Here is a 15482-nt window from a genome sequence, read left to right as displayed (position 1 = left end):
GGTCGACGAATATTCCAGATTCCGCTTCGCCATCCCATGCCCCGATTTAACGTCTGCCACCGTCATCAAATTCCTCAACACCATCTTCGCTCTGTTCGGTTTCCCCGCCTACGTCCACAGCGACCGGGGATCATCATTTATGAGCGATGAGCTGCACCAGTACCTGCTCAACAGGGGCGTTGCCTCGAGCAGGCCAACAAGCTACAACACCCGGGGAAACGGGCAGGTGGAGCGGGAGAATGGGACTGTCCAGTGGAATGGAAGGCCGTCCAGCTGGCCCTACGGTCCAGAAATCTCCTGGCCTTCTGCTGGCAGGAGGTCCTCCCCAACGCACTTCACTCCATTCAGTCGCTCCTGTGCACTGCGACTAATGAAACCCCCCATGAACGTCTCTTTGCCTTCCCCAGGAAGTCCACCTCCGGGATTTCGCTCCCAACGTGGCTGGCAGCTCCAGGACCCGTTCTCCTCTGCAAGCACGTGCAGCTCCAGAGGGCGGACCCGTTGGTTGAGAGGGTACAGCTGCTCCACGCAAACCCGCAGTACGCCTACGTAGCGTACCCCGATGGCTGCCAAGACACCGTCTTCCTCAGACACCTGGCACCAGCTGGGTCCCCACCACCCCCCCGACCCGGCGCCACCATCCCTGCCCCCAGCGTACCCCACCACAGCCCCCGCTCTAGGACAATCCGTCCTCCCCTTGGTCCCACCCGGGGATGAAGAGAATGTCGACACGCTCCCGGAGTCACCGACGACCGAGCCGACGCCTGACTCGCCACCAGCACAGCGGCGCTCTCAACGACGGATCAAGGCGCCCGACCATCTAAATTTATAATCTTCTCTGAAATTTTAATGACAACCTGTATGTAAATAGTTTTCCACCACCCCCACTGGACTCATTTTTAACAGGGGGTGAATGTGGTAGTCACCACTGTTGTATTATACTGTATATACTGCAGTGCATACGAGGGTATTACGGTAAGGCCCCTGCACTACAGGTACGGGGGTAGATCCCTGCCTGCTGGCTCCGCCCAGTAGGCGGAGTATAAATGTGTGTGCTCTCCGAACTACAGCCATTTCGGCAGCAGCTGTAGGAGGCCACACATCTCTGTAATAAAGCCTCGATTACTCTCTACTCTCATCTCGTCGTAATTGATAGTACATCAGGGATTGGTAGAAGGTTTCCATCTAAGATGATGGCCATTCATTTCCTTTTTCAAGGAGTTAGTCACCGTCAGTTGTCAAGGGGGTTTTTGTTCCAGTTCATAGGGGTGGGGATGATTGAATGTGTTGATTACTGATTGTATTCTTTCTGTGTTGTAACTGATAGCATCTGTTGTGCACCAATTTGTTATGTTGTTTTGTTCGATTGAAAAAGCTTTCAGTAAAAATATATATTTTTTTAATTTTAGAAACTGCACAAGTGAATTCTGCGAAGGTCACTGAATCGCAATAATATTAGAAGCTTACTACATCTTAATGGATCAAGAAATTGTTGAGCAGCTTTTACATCCGATACATTTGAAAAACGTTTTATCTGGGGGAAAGGCAATTATGATGCGATGAGGCAAGACTTAGGATGCATCAGATGGAGAGGAAAACTGCAGGGGATGGGCACAATGGAAATGTGGAGCTTGTTCAAGGAACAGCTACTGCGTGTCCTTGATAAGTATGTCCCTGTCAGGCAGGGAGGAAGTGGTCGAGCAAGGGAACCGTGGTTTACTAAAGCAGTCAAAACACTTATCAAGAGGAAGAAGGAGGCTTATGTAAAGATGAGACATGAAGGTTCAGTTAGGGCGCTCGAGAGTTACAAGTTAGCTAGGAAGGACCTAAAGAGAGAGCTAAGAGGAGCCAGGAGGGGACATGAGAAGTCTTTGGCAGGTAGGATCAAGGATAACCCTAAAGCTTTCTATAGATATGTCAGGAATAAATGAATGACTAGGGTAAGAGTAGGGCCAGTCAAGGACAGTAGTGGGAAGTTGTGCTTGGAGTCCGATGAGATAGGAGAGGTGCTGAATGAATATTTTTTGTCAGTATTCACACAGGAAAAAGACAATGTTGTCGAGGAGAATACTGAGATTCAGGCGACTAGACTAGAAGGGCTTGAGGTTCCTAAGGAGGAGGTGTTAGCAATTCTGGAAAATGTGAAAATAGATAAGTCCCCTGGGCCGGATGGGATTTATCCTATGATTCTCTGGGAAGCTAGGGAGGAGATTGCTGAGCCTTTGGCTTTGATCTTTAAGTCATCTTTGTCTACAGGAATAGTGCCAGAAGACTGGAGGATAGCAAATGTTGTCCCCTTGTTCAAGAAGGGGAGTAGAGACAACCCTGGTAACTATAGACCAGTGAGCCTTACTTCTGTTGTGGGCAAAATCTTGGAAAAGTTTATAAGAGATAGGATGTATAATCATCTGGAAAGGAATAATTTGATTAGAGATAGTCAACACGGTTTTGTGAAGGGTAGGTCGTGCCTCACAAACCTTATTGAGTTCTTTGAGAAGGTGACCAAACAGCTGGATGAGGATAAAGCAGTTGATGTGTTGTATATGGATTTCAGTAAAGTGTTTGATAAGGCTCCCACGGTAGGCTACTGCAGAAAATACGGAGGCATGGGATTCAGGGTGATTTAGCAGTTTGGATCAGAAATTAGCTAGCTGGAAGAAGACAAAGGGTGGTGGTTGATGGGAAATGTTCAGACTGGAGTCCAGTTACTAGCGGTGTACCACAAGGATCTGTTTTGGGGCCACTGCTGTTTGTCATTTTTATAAATGACCTGGAGGAGGGCGTAGAAGGATGGTTGAGTAAATTTGCAGGTGACACTAAAGTCAGTGGAGTTGTGGACAGTGCGGAAGGATGTTACAAGTTACAGAGGGACATAGATAAGCTGCAGCGCTGGGCTGAGAGGTGGCAAATGGAGTTTAATGCAGAAAAGTGTGAGGTGATTAATTTTGGAAGGAATAACAGGAAGACAGAGTACTGGGCTAATGGTAAGATTCTTGGTAGTGTGGATGAGCAGAGAGATCTCTGTGTCCATGTACATAGGTCCCTGAAAGTTGCAACTCAGGTTGAGAGGGTTGTTAAGAAGGCGTACGGTGTGTTAGCTTTTATTGGTAGAGGGATTGAGTTTTGGAGCCATGAGGTCATGTTGCAGCTGTACAAAACTCTGGTGCGGCCGCATTTGGAGTATTGCGTGCAATTCTGGTCGCCGCATTATAGGAAGGATGTGGAAGCATTGGAAAGGGTGCAGAGGAGATTTACCAGAATGTTGCCTGGTATGGAGGGAAGATCTTATGAGGAAAGGCTGAGGGACTTGAGGCTGTTTTCGTTAGAGAGAAGAAGGTTAAGAGGTGACTTAATTGAGGCATAAAAGATGATCAGAGGATTTGATAGGGTGGTCAGTGAGAGCCTTTTTCCTCGGATGGTGATATCTAGCACGAGGGGATGTAGCTTTAAATTGAGGGGAGATAGATATAGGACAGATGTCAGAGGTAGGTTCTTTACTCAGAGAGTAGTAAGGGCGTGGAATGCCCTGCCTGCAACAGTAGTGGACTCGCCAACACTAAGGGCATTCAAATGGTCATTGGATAGACATATGGACGATAAGGGAATAGTGTAGATGGGCTTTAGAGTGGTTTCACAGGTCGGCGCAACATCGAGGGCCGAAGGGCCTGTACTGCGCTGTGATGTTCTATGTTCTATTCTCTGGCCCAGTACAGTTTATTTTCCGGGAAGTATGTGGGGGGGGGGAGGGATTTCACCAGGCCCTTGGAGGCGGATTTGATGAAGGGTGTGCGGGGTGGGGGAGGAGGAATGCAGAATATGAGAAAAAACATCATGTCAAACAGGGATGTCGACATGTTTTAGCATTCTTTTGTTCTTTCGTAGGACACGGGCATCACTGGCCTGGCCAGGATTTATTGCCCATCCTCAATTGCCCTTGAGAAGGTTGTGGTGAGCTGCCTTCTTGAATCCCTGCAGTACTTGTGGTGTAGGTACATCCACTGTGGTGTTAAATAATCTTTATTGTCACAGGTAGGCTTACATTAACGCTGCAGTGAAGTTACTGTGAAAAGCCCCTAGTCGCCACATTCCGGCGCCTGTTTGGTTACACAGAGGGAGAATTCAGAATGTCCAATTCACCTAAAAAGCACATATTTCGGGACTTATGGGAGGAAACCGGAGCACCCGGAGGAAACCCACGCAAACACGGGGAGAACATGCAAACTCCGCACAGACAGTGACCCAAGCCGGGAATCGAACCCGGGACCCTGGCACTGTGAAGCAACCGTGCTATCCACTGTGCTACCATGCTGCCCGTGTTAGGCATGGAATTTTAGGATCCAGCCATAATGAAAGAACTACAGTTCCAAATCAGGATGTGGCGTGGAGGGGAACTTGCAAATGGTGTTCCCATGCATCTTCTGCCCTTGTCCTTCTAGGTGGCGGAGGTCGTGGGTTTGGAAGGTGTTGTCACAGGAAGAAGCTCTGTCTGTTTTTCCCAGTGGCGGCTTCTATGTGCTGGCATCACCTGACAGCTGCATGAAGCCGATTGAGACTGTTAATGAAGCAATGAACAGGCTTTTTCTGAGTCAACAAAATTTTACTGGTTGCCTATGGGACCCCCCACAGTGCCCGCATCAACTCACAGAAGGCAAGAGCACAGTGGGAGGATGAAGTGCCATGAAAATAACATGCAACGCCCATGTTAAAGGCGCTAATCTTCAATCTCGAGCTCATCCAGACAGAGGCTTGCAATTGCATGATTATCTCCTGGAGGCTCATGTCATGGATGCTGCTGGCGGTGAGGACACTGCCTGCTATTTCATCCAGCCATTTCATGGCACTGTTTTGTCCTACCCTCTCTCATTCCACTCCCCTAAGCAGCGCCCTTACTGCAGACGCAGTGCAAGCTGCCAGCCACCCCTGCAACTGTGTGTGCCGAATTACCGTCCCCTCAACTCCACCCGCCTGCCCTCCCTGACTGGAATGTAACTCCGCAAACGCCTTCTTAATTGGAGCCTCCTGGACAATTGTACCAGTTATCCTTCTGCTGCTGTGATCAGGGTTGAGACGGAAACATCGTCCTGACGTCCAGAGAAGGCCTAAGGTGGGAATATTTAGCCCATAACTTTCCGATTGGATTTAACCTCAAGTCATTGAATAACTGTTACCCTAATTATTGTGCCATGGCTGCAAGAGTGCACAACCTGCAGCTCCAGTGTCACCTGAAGTCCCTAAACCCTGTCTCTATGACTGTCAAACCTCAAGCTGTTCCATCTATTAGAGCTTTATATTTCTTTTCTCTGTTGATTGTTCCTTGGTCATCATATTGGCCTGGAGGGTTGGAAAGCGCTGCGTAGAACGTTTCACTTTTCTTCAACAACATAATCTTGCATTGTGGTAAAATCTTTGAATATTAACAAAACAGAACAGCCAGATCCCAACAGATTTATCTTAATTTGTAAATAACACAAAGCATAATCGCATATTTCCATTGATAAATTCATTTAAGCTTCCAAACAGCAACAGTGTTTTCTTTAAGTAAATGGGAAGCAGAGAAACCATATCAGTTCTCTTGGATTGGTTAAGTTCCAACAAATCATTAGATGTTTGCTTTATAAAATAGTGAGGAATTCTTAATTTTAAGGGGTGGCAGCAGTGACATTCTCTGCTGCTTGAACGGCACCTCCTGCCAGACCATCTCCAAATCACATTGATGGAAATGGTGATGAAGCCTTGAGGCCTAGACCTCCTCCTCAATGCTGCAGGAAAATTCACTTTTGCCACAAACCAGCATTTGTTTAAGATGCTGAATTATTGAAAGCGGGCCTGGGTAACCTAGCGTTCGCATATTGCAGGACTCCAAAGTAGTTGGCTGATTTTTACATGCAACACGAACATTTGGTAGGTTTGCAAGGCCTCGAGGTCAATCCAGACATTTGCATCTGTAACTCCAACAAAGGGACTGGAATAGTAGTCGTCCTCAACAGAAACAGACATGACTATACCAATAACGTACACACCATTCTTAATGACATGTCAAAATTCATATTTATTGGTCCTGTCGTGAAGCATGGCCAGACAGCCCTGCTCGGAAGTGTCCAGTCTATCTCCGATTACCCTCACGGTAAGGTATCTCAAAAGATTTGAGCAACAGGTGAAAATAGCCAATGCATGCTTTTGCTATGCAGGAGCAACGCAAGTCGTGTTCTCCACGAACTGGATTCTGCCATCTAACCAAAAGGACGTTCTACCTATCACACAAGTGAGTGGACGGCATGTAGCACGGTGGTTAGCACTGTTGCTTCACAGCACCAAGGTCCCAGGTTCGATCCCCGGCTTGGGTCACTGTCTGTGCGGAGTCTGCACGTTCTCCCCGTGTCTGCATGGGTTTCCTCCGGGTGCTCCAGTTTCCTCCCACAAGTTCCAAAAGCCGTGCTGTTAGGTAATTTGGACATTCTGAATTCTCCCTCCATGTACCGAAACAGGCGCCGGAATGTGACAACTAGGGGCTTTTCACAGTAACTGCATTGCAGTGTTAATGTAAGCCTACTTATGAAAATCAAGATTATTAAATTAAGGTAGTGTATGAATTTCAGTGCCTGTGCGATGCCAGGTATATAGGCCGGACATCCCAGTGACTGGCAGATTGTATCAAACACCATGTTCCTTTGGCTGTTCATAACAGACAAAGCACTGACCGTACCCAACCAGTCTGTGCTTGCAAAACTCAACACATAGACTCCAGCATTGGATATGATTCCACAATTGGACATTTGCTCAACAATCCTGATTGTGATAAAAAATACACTGAAAACCAATTAAGTTTATCAGTGAGGTTCGCAGTGTGACTCACTTGTATGCCAGAAGCCACATATATTCACACACAGGGCTCTGTCCTTTGAAAAGAAGGAGCATATTCACACGTTGTGCCTTTTCCAACTGAACAAAAGCTTGGGGCGTTGGGGGGGGGGGGGGGGAGCTATTCCCTGGTTCATTCCCATGGCAATGCCTTGATCAATTAGAGTCGACCTGCCTGGTTTGAATTTGAAACAAACGCTTGGCAGTTAATAGTTAACTGTTCTTTGCTGCATTCTCCATGGCAAGCTCTACCAGTCAGAGTACACCTGCCAGCCAATCAACACTCTCTTTTCATGCAGTAAAAATTGTTATCCCGTTGCTGTTGGTTTATCTTGCATTGCGGCCCTGTTGAGTGTAAGACGAAAAGCTTCGACAGCCTGAGTTATTTTCTCAGCAAAAGCCGTTTTCTTGCTGGTATGATAGTAAGGCAGCATGGTAGCACAGTGGCTAGCACTCGCCAGGGCCTGAGGTTTGATCCCCGGCTTGGGTCACTGTCTGTGCGGAGTCTGCACGTTCTCCCCGTGTCTGTGTGGGTTTTTTCCGGGTGCTCCGGTTTCCTCCCACAAGTCCCGAAAGACGTGCTGTTAGGTGAATTGGACATTCTGAATTCTCCCTCAGTGAAACCGAACAGGCGCCAGAATGTGGCGACTAGGGGCTTTTCACAATAAACTCATTGCCGTGTTAATGTAAGCCTACTTGTGACAATAATAAAGATTATTGTAAACTCTTACTCACAGTGTGTTCATCCTTATCTGTGAAGCCTGCTCTGTGAAGATTCATGGGAATCGTCAACAAAAAGGCTTTCTTTAAACATAGTTGCATTTCTCACTGTCACTGACTTCAAGCAGAGGCAGAATTTTAGCAGTCTGACAGAGATGCAGGGGAATAGAGATAAGCTGAGACAGTCGGGTATAATCACAATCTATTGAGACTCCTCTCTTTTAGGAACAAATGGAGAAAAATGGAAGAAATAAAGAAAAAATAACTATAAAGGGAGCTGGGGAAAGATTGGGTTTGATTGAGTTGTCATTTAAAGAAGCCATTTGCAAAGGCAAAAACCTAATACAGCTGGGATTTAACTGGTAAGGTGGTCCTCCAGGTCAGAAATAATGCAGCACTCTGAAAATCTGATTTGGCTCCCTTCTGTTCCTGGATTTTTATATTTTCTACCAAGTGAAACTACAAAATGTTCTGTGTGTAAACTCTCCTCAGCCCTCCCCCCCCCTTCCCCCAAAAAGGCTAAATATTAGCATGGTGCCACAGTGGTTAGCACTGCTGCCTCACAACATCAGGGACCCGGGCTCGATTCAGCCTTGGGTAACTGTCTGTGTGGAGTTTGTACGTTCACTCTGTGTCTGCATGGGTAATGTAAGCCCACTTGTGACACGAAAGAAGATTATTGTTATATTGTCATATCGGGACTACAGTATGCTGGGGACAACTCATTTCCTGTACAGGACAACTCTTCAGTCTGCACACTTCCATTGCAGAGGTTCATAGAGTCATAGAATCCCTATCGTGCAGAAGGAGGCCATTTGGCCCATCGAGTCTTCACCTAGCCTTCGAGTGAGCACCGCACCATTGTCCATCCCGCTCCATAACCTAACCTGCACATCCCGGGACTCTAAGCGGCGATTTAGGAAGGCCAATCCATCGAACCTGCACATCTTTGGACTGTGGGAGGCAACCGGAGCACCCAGAGGAAACCCACGCAGACACGGGGAGAACATGCAGATTCCACACAGATAGTCATCCCGAGGTCGGAATTGAACCCAGGCCCCTGGCGCTGTGAGGCAACAGTTCGAACCACTGTGCCGCCTAGTTGTACATATTGGGAAATCATTTCCTTGCACAGTCCATCGCGTTCCCTCAATTCACAGATAGAAAATCATGGGGCAGGTGCATGCAATTTACCAAAAAATGCTTTGACACGGGGCAGCTCTGTGACAGGAGAATGTAAGTGAAGAACAATCTGATATTCATTCCGTTTCCTGAGCGATGGGCACTTTTTTATGAAGGCAACTACTATTTCTTGGCTCGAGGCACTGCTGCCTGGTAGCCGGTCAGTCTTCTGATTAGGGATTATTGCTGAAAATGGCCGTGCCTCCTGGATTGCTGACCCTGAAGTTATGCAGCGGGTATATTCTACAAACCTCAACGTGTTCTTCCGTGATTCTTTTCTCCAGTATTTTAGCTGTCGATGCCTTTTTGAGTTCAATCCCATAAGCAGTCTGAGGGCCTCTCGAGGGATGTGATGCACACTGCCCTGCATCTGCGAAGAGGGCAGCGTATATCCTGGCTGTGTAACAATAGTGATCTGAACCAGATATTGCTGCCTTTTGCACAGGAGTTTCTTCATTCTCTGCAAAAGCAGATCCAGCCGATATCTGGTGAGATCCAGTCAGATACAAAGTTAATGAGCTTCTTTGTTTCAAAATAAAATAAAACTCTTAAGGTTGGGAGAGACGTGAGGGGGCAGTCAGATTCTCTAAAGGACATTTGCTGAGATTGTAAATGTCGTCTTGTCTGAGTTTAATATGATCAAACACTGATGTTGGCTTATGTGGCGCGCTCTTTTTTTAATGTTATCAGGCGCAGGTATGTTGCACGGCATGACTCTGGTAAAGGTCTATGCTGAGAAGCCAAAAGGAACAGCGTTGCAAAAATCAATAAGAATTTCAGCAACAATGAGGATGTGGAATGAGCAGGGGGAGGAAGTGGATTTGAAGATAATTAAGATGTGGGGCTTGCAATTCAGTGATTGGCGGAACAGGGTTCTGAGATTGAATTCGATGGAGGTGGAATGATTTCGCGGGCTTCATGGCAAACCATCTCGCTCACTAAAATAAAGCTTAGATAACCGAGAACATTTTAAAAGAGTGTCCATGACATACAACAAACAGAAATCGTGTCTGCAACTAGGTCCTACAATAAAAGCACCTCTTAAAATGGATATTAGTTATATCCTCTGGTGGCGATGGGAATCTTGGATGCCGGCTGGAGAGTCACCGAGAGCCCCACGTCGCCTCTTTTCAAGATGGCCCACTGTAGCCTGTGCCACTCAGGCATTTAACAGGCCAGCAGCGGATCTTTCCACTGGGATCAAGGACCCCAGGGAAGAGATCTTGCCTGCTGAGCGCTGCCGGCCAATCAGAGACCATGCAATCAGTGTCCACCAATCAGCACTTTCATCTCATGACGCACAAATTGTTGTTCCCTTTAAATTTGGTATTTTTGTGAATTGTTCTGATGGGTTCTAAAGGAGAAACTTCAACAGCGTGTGCCTTTAATGGAGGATTCTTCTTTCTGTCGCCACAGATGTTGCTCATTGTGCAAGCTCAGAAGGTTGCTGCATCACATGACATTGCATCACTTCCTATAATTATATAACTATTAATATAATCATGTATTTAAATGGGTATATATTACATATTTACAAGCTCACTATCGCGATTACATTTGAGAGATTGAACAAGGGACGACCCCATCCCTGGGAGCCTGCAAGCAAATATGCCAGTGTTTGCTTGTCACATGGCCAACTACCAGTCTGCCACTGGATTATTACTACTGGCAGTGGGATCAGACCCTTAAGCTGGCATTAATTTCCCACTGAAGATCTGAGTTGGCAGTCACCCAGGGCTCTTCCTGACAATGACTTTATTCAGGGTGGGGATAAAGAAGCTGGTAGTGGCCCACCTGCTACCCCCCCACTTAATTAAATGCCCCGTTTCCCCGCACCCCACCATCAAACTACTGGGGGGAGGGAACACCAAACCTCTGTCCGATAGGTGTCAAATCACTTGCAGCCACTTCATCTCCAGGAGCCATGACAGGGAGAATGATCAAACATTTCCTTTCTGGCCGAGAATAACGGTGGCACTGTATGCAAGCAGGTTGAGGGGGTATTCAGTATATATAATCAAAGATAATCTTGTGCCTGTGAATGATGAGTCATTCAAACAACTCCTGCACTCCGAGAACCTTCTTATTGGAACATAAAATGTTTCCAACCCACAGTTTTCTATATTGCAATTTAATCCTTTTTAATGCAACTATTTCTTCTGCTGGGAAACTTCATCATATCAAATATAATGGAGAGCTGTACTTTATAAAGTAACTGATTGATTTGCCTACATAATACCAAGCACTGTGGTTCAAAAGTAATTTGTTAAGTTGATAAGTATCATTAATACACCAGTAAAATACACAAGAATTCTTCCTCGCTGCTCACAGTTTCTTGCTTTTATTACAGGGCCGCCATGTCAAGACTGGGCAGCTGGCTGCTATTAAGGTCATGGATGTCACAGAGGTGAGTTTTCAATTTATGATTAAGTAGGTTATTTCTTCATGAATTTTCATGTTTCTATCATATTTTTTTTTTAATGTATCGAGATTGCATGCTCCAAATGTGCTTGTGTGATGTGTGCAAAAGAACGCGAGAGTAATTTTCCGTCATCGTCTGCACTTGGATATTTATTTCTTCAGCATGTCTCAAAGCATCTCTTAAGACAAATTGAGATGGGATTCATGCAGAGAAATATGACCAAATTCCTTTCATTTTCTTGACATCGCCTAACCATACAAAACTAAATAAAGTGTTCCATGCTGATCTACATAGTGGATCATCTTATCTGATTTAACAAGTAGGTTTTCTAACCATCCTCCAACATTGGTAATCATTTTGGCTATGTAAACAGCCTCTCCTTTAACAAATCCTAACACCAAGCAGATTTTGGAGAAATAAAGTACTGTTTCGGAGAGGTCAAATGCCCTTTGGGATTATTAAAAATAGACATGAATGTGCGTAAAAAGTGGATACACCCATTTGAACTGTCAAAGCTTTCAAGGCATTTAAATCTTCTGCCCTGTAATTTAACTCTTTCATTTCCCTCCAGGAGGTTGCAGCTTCATTTCCAAATTCCTGCACCTATATCAGTTTTTTATTCACTGGTGGAATGTCATCATCGCTGGCTAAGACCAGTCTTCATTGCCCATCCCAAATTGTCCTTGAGAAGGTGGTGATGAGCCACCTTCTGCAATCTCTGCAGCCCATCGGTGGTACATCCACAGCGCTATTAGAGAGGAGTTGCAGGAATCTGACCCGGCAACAATAAAGGACTTGCAACTTGTGCAATGTTGTGGGGTGCAAATGGTCTCTGGCTTAGAAATCGGCCAGAGCCCTGATTCCAAAATTCTTGCTTCTGAATCTGGCACCCACCATCTTCACCAGAGGGAAATAGGGGGCAGGTTGTAGTTTTCACGTTCATGGAGGCAGCTGCAGATGTAGATTTTCATCAAAGGCATGGCCAAAGCATAACTCGTGGGCTTTACAGTTTTCAGGAGAAGGCCTAAACTTGCAGGAGCTCTTTAGTGGGCTATCCTTTTGAATAGGTCCACCGATACTATTTGGAGAAGTAAATTACTATTTGGGAGAGGTCAAATGTCCTTTAGGATTGTTAAAAATAGAGATAAATGTGCATAAATAGTGGATAAACCCATCTGAACTGTCAAGCTTTTGAGGCATTTAAATCTTCTGTCCTGTAATTTAAAACGTATGCAGTGTTTTAAAAAAATCAGTGTAAGTTATTTCACTCTGGCTGTTGACATAAGCGTGAGGGTTATCATTATAGGTTTGTGCTGCATGACTTACCTCACAACCTATCATTGTCACATTGTGGTGCCTGTTAGTTCTCATTCTGGTTGACAACTCCAAGTGGTTATTATGTCTTTGATACTGGGCTATGGATATAAATGTGTGGTTTCATGAGGGATTAAGTGCTTGAAGGAATTGTTTCTTTGCACAGGGGATTATGTAATTGAATGAATTTAAACAGCAAATGGCTGTTTATCGATGAGAGGGGTTCCCTTAAATAGCGAAGTCATCAATAGACACCTAGAATGTTATTTTATTTAACCTTAACCTGAGGTCTGTCCATCGGAGAGTTGCATTGCAGGTATAAGGGAAAGGGGTAGTGCTTCACATGATTTGGTACTAAGTTGGTTTAGGGGATATAAAGAGACAATGGCAATGGATAGAGAGGCATAGGTTGACATGGAGGGAATAAGGGTCCATGAGGGATGGGGCATAGGAAATGGGGGGACTGAGTCTGTGAGGGATGAAGGTTCAAGGGCTTTTTAAGATCATTTTATTCATTGTCTTAGTAGTTCTGATTACGAAGGCATGCTTTTCACCTAGCCCCCTTCCGTATAGGACAGCACCTGTGGTTCTCCTGCAGTTTATCGAGGAATGGCAAACCTGGCTCCTGTTACTACCTGCTCCCCCCAAAAAGAAAAATGTAAACATCTGGGTAGCCACCCCAAGTCATCAGGAAACTAGTGGATGAATCCCGCCAGCAGAGAATTCACCCCCAAGTCTGTTTTTATCCTTCAAGAGTTTAGCTACAGAGAATATATAGTTGCTAAGTATACCTTGCATATACACAGCATATGCTCTCATGTAATTTGTTAGTTTGTTGGCATATCACTTTGCTTTTTTTAGCTATAAATTCATCACTCTCAAAATAGATTACATATGTTGATTCAAAGTATTTGGGTTTTTATCGAGAAAGGTTAACTGTGGACTCACATAAACCGATCTATCGTTAATCTTTGTGTAAACGTCATTAATTTAGCTGTTGTTTTTCATACCATGGGCTTTGTGAGTGCATAGCGCATGAAGATTAATGCCTTCTGTAATTGGTCGATGGAACCATCAATCACTACAGGCCGCACCAGTGATAGGCAGGCCAGCCTCTCCGTCATATAAACATGTTCAGGGTTATCGATAAATCAAACAGAGCTGTGATTGAAGAGAAGGTAGTTACTGAATGGGAAATAAAAAATCGGCCAGCCACTGCTCAGTACTGATGGAAAGTGTCCTCTGTTAAAGCTGGAGGGGTCTTAACCATTGATACCTGCAATCAGATCCCACCTCCATTCAACTACCCATCCCCGAATACTTCACTGCTTATGTTTGGCGAAGATGAATGAAAATAGCTGAATCTTCGGATTAATTCTGGGATGATGAGGATTTTGGCTCAAACTCCAGCAAGCTCTGCAGGGGCTCCCAAAAAATTTTTTTTCTCTATGTCTACTGAGGAAATTGCAGCCATTAAGGCCTCAGCAACTGCTTTGAACTCTAAAGAATACATATACGTCATGATCTATAGTTATGAAAATAAGGGTATAATGGGAGCAAATTGATGGTCAGAAATGATGCTGCAGCAAAACCTCTCCTCTTGTGTTTAGCCCCAATTCAGAAACTGCTTTACAGATAAAAGTGAATCATGAGGCTTCCTGCCACACCAGGCTGTTCCTGCTGGGTCACATCATTTCCTCTTCACTGAATGCACATTGCAATGTCTTGCTCCTCTTTCTCACACAGCATCCTTCCTCTCCTTCACAGGAAGCAAGGATCTGGGTCATTTTCTTCTCACTGTTAAGCTAATGGGAAAGTGGTTAGAATTGGGTCTTGAGATGATGGATTGCTCCCAATATTTTAATTGCGTTTGACAGAGGAAATGTCATTACCGACAAAAAAAAAACCCCGAAAAGCCCCTACAGTGAGTGAAATAGTCCCTGTGATTGAAAGCAGCGTGCGATCGTGCAATTCTAGCTTCCTTCACTTGAGTGTTTGAATCCTTATTAGACTGTTCACATTAATGACCTGCATTGTGCGTTCAGTTTGACAAGAAGGGGGCAGGACGTGGCATTCACTTCATGCGCGCTTGGTTTTCATCTCTCGACAGTGGGCAGATGAGATCAGGGTTCATCCAGGTCAAACTGAAAAGTGGTGAGCGATAACTTGCCGATGAACGCAGCAGAGATGTACAAACGGTTGTATTTTTATCTAACGTGCATTCATTGGCTCCAACTGCCTGACCTTTACTTCACCTCAACTTTTCACCCCTCAACCCCGCCGATTGTATAATAATGGCCCGCACCCCATCTAGTGAACCTCACAGCTCTCCACCCTTTTCTAATCTGCTTTTAGACTATCCGGTTGCTGATGGTCACCACGGTTAATGTCAGCAGCCGAAGCTGCATGTGTGCCAAAATATTACAAGCACCGCTTTCATAAGACCATACGACATAGGAGAAGAATTAGGCCACTCGGCCCATCGCGTCTGCTCTGCCATTCAATCATGGCTGATATTTTTCTCATCCCCATTCTCCTGCCTTCTCCCCATAACCCCTGATCCCCTTATTAATCAAGAACCCATCTATCAGTATGAACACAAGTCATGGTGAGGTGCGCCTTTTGCATCCTTGTCCCACATTCCCAGGCAGGATGTGGTGCAGGATTGAAAGGGTTAACTCCGATGTGTCTTTCTCAAAAACAACTAAAGGAAGAATTGTTGGTGCTCGGGGGTGGTGGGGGGGTGGTGGAGGTGGGGGGGGGGGGGTGGCGGGGGTGGGGGGTGGGGGGGGCGGTGGGCGCGTTTGTAAAATGGCAGAAACCTCTTTCTCGGATCAAATGCGATCAGCACAGAGAGCTCTTGGGACGGGTTCAAATTACGTTGAGAAAACAGGCGTAATGGTTCCTTTTGTGCAGAGTCGTTTTGGATGTGGGCCAAGAGGAGATTTCAGCGTACAAATTCTGGAGAAATACCATTTTGGACAGT

The 15482-nt window shown here is 45.5% G+C and overlaps 1 protein-coding gene across 2 annotated transcripts in view; it reads left to right on the top strand.

Moving 5' to 3' along the window:
• Positions 1–15482, top strand: part of LOC140421291 (mitogen-activated protein kinase kinase kinase kinase 4) — a 404363-nt gene that overhangs the window by 86080 nt on the left and 302801 nt on the right. For both annotated transcript variants that reach the window (XM_072505898.1, XM_072505897.1), the window contains exon 3: positions 11111–11167. In XM_072505898.1, the coding sequence (XP_072361999.1) occupies positions 11111–11167 (57 nt within the window). The remainder of the gene's footprint in view (positions 1–11110; positions 11168–15482) is intronic.

The sequence above is a fragment of the Scyliorhinus torazame genome, chromosome 5 (genome assembly GCF_047496885.1).
Source record: "Scyliorhinus torazame isolate Kashiwa2021f chromosome 5, sScyTor2.1, whole genome shotgun sequence".
Lineage (NCBI taxonomy): Eukaryota > Metazoa > Chordata > Chondrichthyes > Carcharhiniformes > Scyliorhinidae > Scyliorhinus > Scyliorhinus torazame.
Note: the sequence above shows the minus strand (reverse complement) of the source record. Positions and strands in the feature narration are given on the sequence as shown.